At 42.0% G+C, this 13,358-nt stretch overlaps 1 protein-coding gene across 5 annotated transcripts in view; it reads left to right on the top strand.

Moving 5' to 3' along the window:
* The window catches only part of LOC147679034 (uncharacterized), a 463,018-nt gene extending 460,819 nt beyond the window's left edge, over positions 1 to 2,199 (top strand). For 4 of the 5 annotated variants that reach the window (XR_015300871.1, XM_086942773.1, XM_086942772.1 and 1 more), the window contains one exon: positions 1,191 to 2,199. Coding sequence is in view for 3 of the 5 variants with exons in the window: in XM_086942773.1 (XP_086798899.1) it covers positions 1,191 to 1,242 (52 nt within the window). In the remaining 2 variants the exon portion in view is untranslated. The remainder of the gene's footprint in view (positions 1 to 1,190) is intronic. The other variant, XM_086942774.1, reaches the window with a different exon arrangement.
* The last annotated feature ends 11,159 nt before the right edge of the window (positions 2,200 to 13,358 follow it).

Here is a 13,358-nt window from a genome sequence, read left to right as displayed (position 1 = left end):
CACTCCATCCAGAAGGTGTCCTTTCTCATGTGTGGGTTCGAAACCCCTCTGTGTGAGTTGGATAGCTTCTAAGTTCTCTAGCAAGGCTTTAGTTGAGGGATCATCTGGATTATCCAGATGGATATTAACATCACCTAGTATGGTGAGGTGTGGGCTAATAACAGCTAAATCAGCGACTTTGAGTTGTAGAGAGTCGAGAAAATCTCCCATTTGGTTTGGAGGGCGGTAGATGAGTATGCCTGAGAAGGTCGCCGTAGGAGAGAGGTCGAGGGCGAATTGCATGCTTTCGCAATTTGATATTGAGCCTGCATTGATCCTGCATTGATAGTGATTTTTGTATAGGATTCCTAAACCTCCTCCTCTTCCTTCTGACCTGTCGACTCTTTGTAATAGATATCCCTGTTGCAGACAGGGCGTTCAGCTCAGGGCTCTGACTGCATCGCTCTGGAGAGAACCTCATAATTCACCATGAGAGGTCATGCATTGCCCTGTAGACTACCCAGTAATTTTGCAATTTGGGGTTCTAGATGAGGATTCTGACTACGGCTTCCCAGGTACCTGAAATCAAATTTAAGAATTCAAGGTAATTTTCTGTATCCTGTAAATTATTGTATACAATTCTTTAGAAGAGGTGTGGCTCACTGGTTAGAGGCGGCAGACCTGTAAGCAGAGAACGGCCCGGGACCAGGGTTCAATTCCCGACGCGGCAGGGTCGTGGAACAGGGGTCAACGGACTCGATAATTCTCGCCTCATGTCATACTCTAACCAGGGAACACACTCGGTAACTCTAGGCATTAAGCTTCCTCATCTCTACAACGGCCCCCCACAGACGCCGGGGATGCCTGGTTTCACCCTGGAGATACCCAGAAAGGGACCATCTCACAGGGAAAACCAGGATGGGTTCCCCAGCGGTCTGCAGCTCCAGGACACTCGGTTAGAGTAACAGTGCGCTTTACAAGTATCCCACATTTACATTTATTTACATTTAGACACTTAGGAATGTGTTCTCTCTCTCCATTGTTGATGGTGACTGTTAATTGTGCCCCCACCTCTTTCTTCTAGTGTTAGCTCTATGCGCATATCTAGTTGGAAGTGCCTAACTTGGCGGTGCTTACTCCCTCTTTCCTCCACCCTGTTCTTTAGTGTGTGGTCTACCCAGGCTGAATCCAGTCTCTGTTTTCTTTTACAGTTACTCAGACGAAGCCACAGAAAAGACTACAGAGGATGAATTGCCTTCCTAGCTGGATGATAATTTATCAACAATATTCCTGCTCCTTCCATCATTCTTTCCTTCCTCTGTTACAAGATGAATATGGAACCACAACATACTTTGCAAAAACACAGGCCTCTCCAGGAAACACAGATCCAGGATGGTCTGAGCAGCCGAAGAAAGTATCCACTCCCCCTGACTTTAGGAGTTAAAAGTATAAAAACTATCCACCTGCAATAAAGAATGCCTCCCTCCATCACAGGGGGGGGGGGGGGGGGGGGTGAATTTGCACTAAGAATACCTCATCATGAACCTTGAAAGATGAGGATGGGAGTAGACAACTGCACCTCACACAGTGGAGGGAACAATTGGTTAAAAATGTAGCTGCACCAAGAAGCATCCATGTCAACCGCAGAGGAAGCGGGCCTCGAACCAGGAACCATAAACCACTCTCTTCCCAGAGGAAGACCCCTCGCACCTAAACGTCAAAGAAAACCAACTGAGGAATGGACACAGCCTACTGCAGTTACAACTCTCTGCCACACTTCAGAGTGCCCAGCTCAAATAATTCTACCCTCACTGAAGAGGCAGAGGAAAGCCATCAACTAGACTATGAATGAACCCACTCCATCTGCATCAGGCCCCTCTTCCTCTTACACTAGAGGAAAGATAAGAGAGTGACGCACAATCGTATGGGTGTTTTAAGACTACCAAGAAAAACGTCGGACTGCGTGTACGTCTGTTTTCAGCACTAGAAAGAAATCATCGTATAAATAGGTGCAATGTCTATTAAGTGGGACTTTCTCCCCACACACATATTGTTGTGTAAAACATACTCTAATTATGTGCTTAGACTTTTTTGTTTGTTGTCAGTGTACATTTTAGGAATTACATTCAACCATTGATGCTAAATGCTGCCTAACAGCTAATGAAATGCTGGATCTACTGCACCTCAGATGAATGAACCACAATTAAAATATTCAAATTAGCTTTTTAATTCATTTCTTTATGGCTTTATTAACCACCTTGGCCAGGTCCCACTTAACATGCTTCAGTCGTCTGACATCCTGGCTATCCTGTCATTAGCAGGAAGCAAATATGTCTTAGAGGGGCTAGGTGAGCGCCTTGATAAAGTATGTGAACTGGCTCTAACACTTAATTCAGGAAAATAATCGCTGGGCACTAAGGGAGGCCAGCTTAAGCAGGGCTGTATGCCTTTGCTCCACAGTTCATTCAACATGCATGGCTGCAGGAGCTCTGATGGTTAGGTCTTTGTCAAGAAGAGGGAGACACGGATTGCTTACCAGGTTCATACAGGTCTCACAGAAAGAATCGCTTAGTGTATATGAGTCAGGAGTCAGGCTGTGATTTATCTCTTACTCCAGGATCTCAAAGTCCCAAGAAAGGGAGCCGGCAAGTTCTGAAAAGATGCAGAGGAGCGAAGATCCAGCTGAAGCAATTAAGCAGATGCGATGAGTTACCTATCTAGGCTTCCAGGACCGCGTAGGGGGAGAATCCAGTCTTGGACCAAAGTGACAAAGTAGTCACTTGCTTGGAAACACAGCAGCGGAGTTTTACACTAGATATGATGCAATTCATTTATAAAATGCCTAAGTCTTGGTTGCGCTCAGATGTGATTGCACACTAACTGTTGGGAATTCACCTCGGGGAGGGAGAAAATGATGGAAGGAGGTAGGAGGTATTGGGGCTAAAACAGAACTGCTGGACAATAGTGGAAATAATCCTGCCTAAGGAATGGTACACAGTGGTGCAAAGCCCACGCTAGGAAAGCATTGGTAAACACTGGTGTCAGCTTCCGTGTAAAAATGCACATGTATGGAAAAATGGCTTGTCTACCAAATGGGCTTGAATGAGTGAATATACAAAGTGGCAGTGTAAACCTCGTTTCCTATATTTGCTAGGCATGGAGCGCAAGAATGGAAAAAGATGGAAAGTATTACATTTAAAAAAAATGTATTTATCTTTTTATTGAAGACCGTACGTAAAACATAGATACAATATTGGTCTGTTTTGAGCCATGCCGCGTTATTACAAACAACTTCTGGATGGTAAAGGTAAGTATTGCAGTCTTGTTGATGAAGGCCAGTGCATAAACTAATCACAAGCTAACATGAAGTCAACATTCAACTTTGAAAACTGGAATACTTCCCTGATACTTCCCCTGATGTCTCCTAATCTACCATTTGTGGAGTATGAAAAAGAGAGTGGAGGCCATGTCCCTCGACTTCTTTTCTAACAAAGTCCCCAGGTTTAAGGACCAGGGACTTAACACTTAGAAAAGACCTAATCAAGAATTTCCAGACAAGGCAAATGTGAGTACATTTTCCCTTTATTTTCTTGACAGAAAGGCACCTTTTGGGGAGAGGAGGATTAGGAAACCCAGTAACTCCCTAGAACAAGGAGTCCATGTGTGATGAAAGAGACCTAGAACCATGCTCCATTCTTGATGGGCCAGAAAAGTCTTTCTCCTGCTGTGATTGCCCTCGCTGCAACAATGTCTGGATCCCTGGTGATTATTGTCATTGTCATGGGTGAACATGGATCATGTATATAAATACTCCTTTTTCATAAAAGAAAGTATCCTTTATTGCTGCTATTGAGCATTTTTTTAGTTCTGATCCTGTGTTCACCCCTCTGTATCTGTATTCCCACAGAGAACCTTGGGCGGCTCGTCCTGAGCTACCACTGAGAGTCAAGTGCGGAAGGGTTACTTGGCCCAGTTGTTGAGGACCCATAGTAGGTCGACCCCAGGACTTCGAATCATTTGTGAAAAAACACAGAAGCAGACCAATGAGTTTGACTAACTTGAGAAATCAGAGTTTGAGAAATTCACAGATAAGAGAAGTTGGATCCCAGAAGATGCATATTTTTACTCAGAAATCATGACTTTGCCATTGATCCGCTATGAAGGAGGCAGGTAAACTGGATCAAAATGCAAGGTTTTGGCCACAAAAATCCTGGTCACTACAAACCAATATCGAATGGACCCATTTAGGGTATGTTTATTGAATAAGAGTTATTTTCAGTCCTCTAAACCTTCCTTGAACAAAACAACCTCTTTTGAGATGGACAAAAATGACTGATCTGAAGAGACACTGATTCTACATTGATCCCTATATGGGAGGATCTGAAGAAAACGATTTATTCTAATGAAGCCACCACTCTCCTCCAACTTAACTTTTGAACACAGTAACCACCAACTCCTTCTTCAAAGATTTGGCAACCTAGGAATTCAGGGCACTTTTCAGAATTTAATTAATTAAAATTCAGAACAGTTCTGTCAGTCTCCTCTATTCTACACAGCACCCTTAGGCAGGCATCCCGCAAGGCTTTACCATCTCCTGTAGTGTAGTTCCTATATTCCCAATAGGCACTGCGCATTGGAATAATATACACTATAGATTTGACATAGGACTGCGGTCAGTATGTCTCTATCGAGTATATTAAACTTAATTGTGTGTGCCGACAAACTCAGAGGTCACTAGAAACTTTCTTGAATAAACAAGAAGGGATTCGTTTCTGACAACCGCATAAACATGACAACTTTGTTTCCCTAGGACTTTAACAAATATCTTCAGAGTTGTGGAAACAATAGATAACTGTTTCACAGTCAATAGTGCATGGTTTGTTTCTACAGAGTTGGAGAGAAATAGTGAGACAGGCGTTTTCAATAAAAGGGGTTTATTAAACACTCTTCTTTCTCATGCAAGAGGTGAACTGTTACAATCATTATACAGAATGCAAAGTATAATGCGTACAGCTAGAACAGTAGTATAAAATAATACTGTAATAGCATTGTCTGTTTCTATATAAAAGTACATACATAAATAAAACAGGCTAAAAATACTCAATTGGTGCTTCTAAAATAAGCCTACCCCAATGTACCCAACCTAGGTCTAGTACCAGGGAAGAAGTAGGTGCTGCTTAGCATTACTTTTTAGTTCTGTCAAGAATTGCCAAAGGGTTCTCTAGGTTCTAATCAGCTCCATACCTTTAGAATGAAAGAGGTTGGTATCTCTGTCTCGGGACTCGATTTCCCAACACACCGCAAGGGGAGTCAGAAACACAGGAGCTGGATTCTCGGCAGGCGGATGACAGCTTCTTTGCCAGGGCGTCAGCTGGAGAGTCGGCTTCCTTCGGCACTTGCTGTAGCGAGCTGCTTCGGGCAAGTGGGTAGTCGAACTGCACCGACCCACACCGTGCTTTGCTATAGCAAGTGATAGTAAGTGAAGGTATATTAATACCTTGAAGGTGTTTAGGAATGCCAGCTTTCACGTAAAGTCGGGCATATGAACGTCATGGATGAACCCCTAAGGAATATTTGTTCATGCATAATACTGAGTTTCTTGGAGAAATCAATATCCAGGCTAGGGGAAGTCCCTTCTGCTTAAGAGCCTGGTTTTCCAAGTAATCGTTGTGACGTAGATGAACGGATGGAAGTAGCCATGCCTCTATTTGGGTAGCATTGGCCACGCCTAAATAAGGACTGGATTTCTATGCCTATAAAAGGGCAATGTGAAATGTACCTATATAAGGGCATGGATCGGGAAAATTCATTCGGAATCTGTAATCGAACACAACACCCACTCCACTTTCTTATGTACGACATTACTAAATTCTAAACATGTTACACATATCTAAAACTTAGCTACACATGAAGTGTGGAAAACCCAACCCAAATACATAAAAATGCATTTGAACTGGCTGTACACATAAAAGATGCATTGGTGCTCTTAGCATTAAAGCAATGTTTCATTCAAAGCATATATTCACATTTTGAATGCTAAATGAATGAATCATGAATATATACATTTATGAAATGGCTCGTAAATACAGAAGAAGAAAAGGCCGAAACCATTTTATGTCAGATTACATAAAACTGTATGTGGACAAGGTCAAATATTGTCTCTTGAAAGTATTCAAAGAAATCTTGTTCTCTATAAATAGCTCTACTTTAAGCAGATTACTTTGTGCAAAAAAATGAAAAATACAAATTTGGAGAAAAAAATTAATCATAGGAGAAGGTCTTTGTTTTAAAAAAAATGAAGGTCAAATTTAAAGTCTCTCAGAACACTGTGTGCCAACTCAAAAGTCAGTGTTAGCGCTTGGAGAAAACATGAAATCTTCTAAGTCTGTAAAAAAGTTGTCTATCATTGTAGGTGACAGTTGGATTACCTCGTTTAGACGATTAACCGCACATAGATGTTAAGCATCGCCTTCAGCATTGGTCGCATTAGCAATGTTCAAATTGGACGGTACCTGTGGGCCTGAAATTTCCTCTCGTACCTCAGCACCTGCATTTTGCGTCTGTGAGATCTCAATGAATGCCGTCATCATAATTGGTAGCCGCTGGGGAGAATACTGCGCAATGGCCGTTACCGGGTCCAGCAAAGTATCAACATCCGTTGGCATGGCTGATGGGAGTGTTAGACAGATGTCTAGCACGCATTCTTCTCCACATAGCAGGCAGCATAGAACAGGTAAGATGCAATCTTGCCAGATTGATCTGAATGACAGAAACCATGTGGTATTTAATTCTCGTAAACGAGTTAATCCCAAAACGTGGACGATGCGCTCACAACACTTAGGGCCAGATGTAGGTCACCAATTACCGGATAGGTAGTGGCCGATTTCGGCCGTTACAGACCGGTAATTGGTTTTTGAGATGTAGGGGCCATTATTTTACAGAATCGGTAAATTTACCGAATCAGTAAATTTACCGATTCTGTAAAATACCGAATCGGTAATTTTACCAATTCGGTAAAACCCAGATCTAGGTAGCACTGTTGACAGTGCTACAGGCCTTCAGAATTCAGTATTTTACCACCCAATCCAATTGGGTGGTAAAATACCGAATTCAGGTGTACATGCACATCTGTGCATGTACACCTGTGCCATGTGACACACAGACATGCCCTTAGGGCATGTATGTGTGCCACATGGCACACAAGCCTGTACTTGGGGTGCTAGAGGGTGTCAAAGTGACACACCCTGCAAACTTGCAGGAGTCGGTATTTAACGATTCGGTAAATACGGAATCGGTATTTCCCATTGATTCCTATGGGCTTCAAGGCCCATAGGAATCAATGGCAAATACCGAATCGGTAATTACCGATTCGGAAAATACTGAATCTTACTGATTCGGTATTTTTTCCCGAATTTTTTCCTACATACCATTTACTGATTCTGAAATACCGAATCGGTAAAATTCGGTATTTAAGAATCAGTAAATGGAACTTACCTACATCTGGCCCTAAATCTACAATAGAGCTCTGTCTATGGTGCTTGGAGTGGCGCTGGTGATTTGACTTGCCATATCGTAGCAGAAGGAGCAAAAATAGTATCCCTGCAATGAGACCCAAAAGGAGATTCAGTCCGCCAAACACAGAGTGCACGAAGTTTGGAAATATTCCTAGGACTGCTTGAAAAGGTGCTAACAGTCCGGAACATACGTTCTTAAATAGATGTACAATACGACTTAACATTTCTGAGAAATGTATAGGGCAGTTTGTAGTTAAGAGGGCATGTATCTCTGCAGAAGTCCTTGCGACCTGCAGATCATAGGTCTCTTTGGCTGAGGTAAGGGGCACAGTTTTTTGTAAAAGAATGGCTTTCATTCTGCTTAAAGTATCAATTCGTATAGAAAAGATGTTCAGTGAAGGCCATAACGGCAACTCCCTGTCTGTATTGGTTTTAGGAAACAATGCTTTCATACAGCAAGTGACCCTGGCTGACACAGTTACTAGAAACGGTATGCCTGGCAACATGCCACAGCAGCTGTGATCGTTCAACATGAGGTAACTTCCATTTGAAAGTTGTCCAAAAATTGGATCAATCACTGCAGCTGGTGATCCTTGCAGGTGGCAGGATAAGTTGTTAGAGGAACCATCGTAGGCCCCATGTAAGTTTATACCCTGACAAAGGAGAGAACTGCTTAGTGCTTTTTCACAGTTTTTACCACTAAGAAACACTTCATGTAATTCCCAGGATGTCTTGATGTAATATTTACCCAACCTTTCATATGTGCCTGCTGGTATGTGTTTTAGGCAATACTGAAAATGGAAAATTGTAACAGGCATAGTGAATGTTCCATGTATTATCCATTCAATAGCTGGCTTTTCTGCTACCGTAAATGACAATCTTTCCAGTTTTTCAATGCTTAGCACCGTATAGTCTGCTCCCCTCTGTGTCAATTTGATCTGTTTATAGGTGAGATTGAATTCTGAAAACAGTGACGTAGTATTGATTAAACGCCAAGGCACATAGCCTGAATGTAGGTTTTGTAACGCCCAGCCCAATAGCATGATAGAACGTAATTGCGACTGACCATGTTGCAACATGACCAAGTCCTGTTCCATGATGTCTATGGCAGAAGACACTATGCTGTCCAATGAATATATCCTGGACGCCATAGTTGTTAACCCATTGTCAACCACAGTGAGAGTTTTCTCTAAATGAATAAGATCAATTTCTCGTATTCGTTCTGCAGTCTCTGCTTGCGTAACCTTCCATGCTTCATTATAAGCAGCATAGATACCGGCATATATAAAACTTTTATGACGCGGTTTTCTTGATCCTAGCAATAATTCCCTAAGATCAGCGCCATCTTTAAGTAAAGATAAGTGTTGCTTTACATCCTTAAGTGTAGATCTATGTAGCCAATCAAGGCAGAGCTTCCCTACACTGTATGTTGTTACTATTCCAGGATATCGTCTTTAAACATATCTTGGGTCTGGCCTAGTGAATGTGAACCCCTGTGTTTTGTTTAGGAATCTATCTTGACAGTTGTTTGTGTCTGTGGGCCAGACCAACCATTTTTTTCAAATCTGGATCTGTTCTGTTGTGAAGCAAAATAGTATGTACGTAGACCTCCCCCTCTGAAGTGTTATTACTGTCAGGTGTAGGTGTAGGTGTGGACGGATTGTTCAGGTCTTTTATCTTGGCTATTTCAAGGCAATACTTCTGTTGGGCAGTGTCATTCAAAAACATAATTTGCTCAGGGATGATACAGGCTCTAAATAAAGCTTCTATACCCTGTACTTGCCAATCTTTTGTACCCCAGACAGTTTTTGTCTCAATATTGTCTTTCCAAAAGTCGTAACCTAGTTACAGACTTGGGTATAAAAGGCTGCAGAATAAATCTGTTTTGTATTGGTCAACATACTTTTAATTCCTGTTTTGTTCACATTTCTAAAGTAAAATGACTCTGGATTGGATACCTTGAACCCTGAAAAGTACGGAAATTTCATTGCAAATGTTTTTGAGCTACCCTTTGGTGGCGTAGTACAATGTTCCCATTGGTTATACATTAATACATTTCTAGGCATTGTTGATTTGTGCAAGAAATGGTGACCATAATGATTATAACAATACATTTGTTCATAGTCTGATGAACCTTCTAAGTATTCATGATTTGTGAATACTGCAGACATTTCTAAGTCTGACATCATATTATTAACAGTCTCGAAGTCCCAGTCATCAGAAAAGGTACTAGACGAAACAAAGTCTCTTAATGAAATCTTAAATAAGTGTGGAATCTTCAACAGCTCAGACGGGCCAAAAATGTTATATTCAGTTGTCGCAAGCTATACCACCAGGTATAGGAACGGCTGTGATGTTCACTGATGACAAGTCTCTTTGTTCACGATGTGATGATTTGTGTGGTTTGAGGAGTAAGTTGATGTTCTTACTTGCTGCATCCATTTTGACATATCTTGCATTTATCAGGATACCTAGAGTTATTACCAGAGCTAACCAAAGTAGAAGAAATAGTACACCCAACACAATCCAAAGTTCAATCCATGGTGAAACTAGATAAGTATTTTCCAGATGACGAAAAAGGTCTGTTGCTTGTTCTTTGAAAGTTCTTTTTGCTGGAGTCGTTTCAGGTTCGCTAGGATCCTCAGAAAACATATCAAAGTTAATGAAATAGCCAGAGGCAGTTCTGTCAATTGTTAGGATTGCATCAGGATTCGTTGAAATTGCTGGAACCACTTGATCACTTGTTACTTCATTGTAGACAGGTGTTTCTTGACGAACTGTTATTTGGGTTTCAAGAGGTACAAGTTCCATGGCTGTATTTCATAGTCCTTTATTTTGCACTGCAGATTCCTCAAAGGTGATGAGTCTCTGAGTTTGAACCTCTTAGATAGTGGCTAGATTAGGACATCTGCTACTTGGTCGGAGTCCACTTAACCTACTGCTTAGTATCGGCCACATAGTTTGGTTTGATCAGGTCGAGTGACACAAACCTGTTCTCCTTTTTACCAGCAAGGGGTGGCAGCAAAACTGTTCTTGATCCGTGGATTGCTAGGACAGGTACTGGTTGTCTGTAAGAAGGCCCAAATTCCTTCTTCTCCGCGAACTTTTCTCTGACTAGATCACCAAGCTTTGGGATCCAGACAGGCCTGTCCAGGACGGTTGGTTTTTCTTCAGTGGTGGTGCCTTCAGGAACACGTTACTTTGTTTCATTGTTATTTATTTTAACTCCTGTAAAACAGCCAAATGGTCTTTGATATCAAATGTTTTTTGGTCTACCACTGAATTCTGACAACCGAGGTCGCTACTAACATTCTGGTCCCAAAAAGGACTTCATATGGAGTGATACCCCTAGAGAACGTCTTGGCAGATTGTTAAGACAACGTTGGACACTTACTTACCCGTCATCCGAGCCTAATACCCTAGCTGTTATAGATTGCTTCATGTCCCGGTTTATTCTCTCCACAACCTAATTTCCCTCAGGATGGAATGGACTAGAGTACCGCAATGCAACACCCAAACTGGCCATGGCCTCCTTGTAAGCTTGAGAGCTAAATGCAGGACCCTGGTCTGAATGTAGCGTGCCAACTGCGTATGTGCCGATAAAGACGTGCAAACCTTTTTTAACAGTTCGAGCGTCAGCCGAGCGCTGAGGCCACATCCAAGTGAACCTTGTCTTAATATTTGTGGGACTGTATTTGTCTACAGGGACGTCTGCGTGTAGAAAGTCTAATGCTGTCGTCTAACAATGGTGTCTGTACTGGGCTGGCTATGCTATAGTCAGGAATCTGGTGGCGTTCTGTGCTGTGATCTCTATTGCAGTCATTGCAGTTAATTACAAATGTGTGAATGTGTGTATTCATTCCTGGCCACCAGTACATCTCTTTTAATTCTAATATAGTCTTAGAGATCCCCTGATGTATCAGACCCTCTCCCAGATGTGCTTCCTGTATCAAAGCTACCCTGCGATTCCTGTTTTGAATTACTCTGTCCCCCACTCCAGGGATTGGAGCAAAAGGAAAGCTGTTTGCATCAATTATATATGAGTGGAAAATTTTGAGGTAACCCTGCACCGCTATCTTTGCATGTTTCATTGACAGCCAGCATTATTTCGCTGTCTATTTTCGTTTTTGAACGAGATATTGCAGCTACGGGAGCCGTTTTCACAGCTGCATCCACGGCATCATCAGCCAATGAATTCCCTTCAACGTGAACGCCATCACGTTGATGACTCAGCGTATGTATCAAGTGAGTGTTTTGTAGTCCTTGTCGTAACTGAACTACTTGTTCCCAAGCAGTTTATGCTGGATTGTGCCACCTTTTGCATATTTGTAACCGTTTTGAATCCAGTTTTGCAAGTATTCATTGTAAGATTGAACACAATAATACGAATCGCACATTATGAGTATGGGAAATTCGCGAGCCGTGTTTTCAAGTGCCATCTTGAATGCTTGTAGCTTAGCTCGCTGAGCTGTACAATCTCCTAGAGATTGAGTTTTTGTGACCATTGGTTGGAATTTGCCATTGCGCCAGCGACCTTTAAGGATCGCGCACGGCGCAGTATATGCTTGTTCACCCCCGTAGCAGGTTGAGCAGATCCGTCAGTATAAATTATACATTCATACTGATCAAGAGGCAGAATTTCAGTAGGCAGAGGGCATTCATCTTCGTACTGTAGAAATGCTTGTGTTTTTAAATATGGATCAAAAACGTATTCAACATCAGTTGCAGCAAGATAATTAACCCATTGTATCCATCTTGGATGTAAAGCTTTAGCATTTGGAATGCCCGCTTTTGTCACTGCTTCTAAAGCAGGTACAGGAGTTACGCCCATAATGCATTTCCCCTGTGCTAGGGCTCTTTCTTTTGCTACAGCAGTATGAACCGCTGTCAGAATTTTTTCTGTTGAAGTGAATTTCATTTCTGCTTGTGTATACCAATGTGATTTGTAAGCTACTGGTACTTTTTCATCCTTTGTTAAAAGTTAAGTAGGTGAATCCGCATTGACCCGGAATGATTTGGATCACTAAGGTGTGTACGTTTACGCGTGTTTGCAAATGTTGAGTTGCTAACATGTTTGTTTGTAGTGAACGCAACATTTCTGTGTCTTTTTGTGTCCAATTTACTGTTTTAAAATCAGGTTTTATTAATTCGTAGAGAGGTTTAACCCTCTCTGCTTAGTTCAGAATGTAAGTTCTTCCGAAATTTAAGAATCCTAGAATCGACTACGTTTTTCAGCGTTTTTGGAGGTTGAAGCAGTGCACATTTCTCTAGAAAGTTTGCTGCCAGGCTTTTGCCTTCACTTGATAACTCATATCCTAGAAATAGGACTTTGAGATGGGCAATTCTAGATTTTTTTTAACTGTTGTGTAACCCTCAGATGCGAATCCAAGTATAATGGTGTTCACTCTGTTCAAGTGCCTATCCAAGTCGTCATCTGTCAGATAGATATCATCTACATATGATAATGCTTCATCATCATAAGTTTGTAGTAACTCTGTTACCCTTGCTGAGAATAACCCAGGACTGTTCTTGAATCCTTGAGGGAGACGACAGAAGTGATGCTGTGTCCCCATAATTGAGAAAGTGATCAAATACCTACCTTCTGTTGCAATGTTTTGACAGAAATATCTAATGTGGTTTTATATTTGTTTGATTTTTGTCACCCCTAGTGGGATGGGTATGCTCAGACGTGAGTCCCGTGCTCGCCACACCACTGGAGTCAAACTATCCTGGCTGAAGATGGCTAATAGCCAGAAACTGGTCCTAGGATGCTTGAGTCCGGTCCAGGAAAGACATGGCTTGGCAGTTCGGGCTGGACTGTTCCCATGAGGCACAGGGTCAAGGCTGATTTGCATATGGCCATGT

This window comes from Lissotriton vulgaris, chromosome 11 (assembly GCF_964263255.1).
Source record: "Lissotriton vulgaris chromosome 11, aLisVul1.2, whole genome shotgun sequence".
In the NCBI taxonomy this organism is placed as follows: domain Eukaryota; kingdom Metazoa; phylum Chordata; class Amphibia; order Caudata; family Salamandridae; genus Lissotriton; species Lissotriton vulgaris.
The sequence above is the reverse complement of the archived record's forward strand: the minus strand, read 5'-3'. Positions and strand labels throughout refer to the sequence as shown.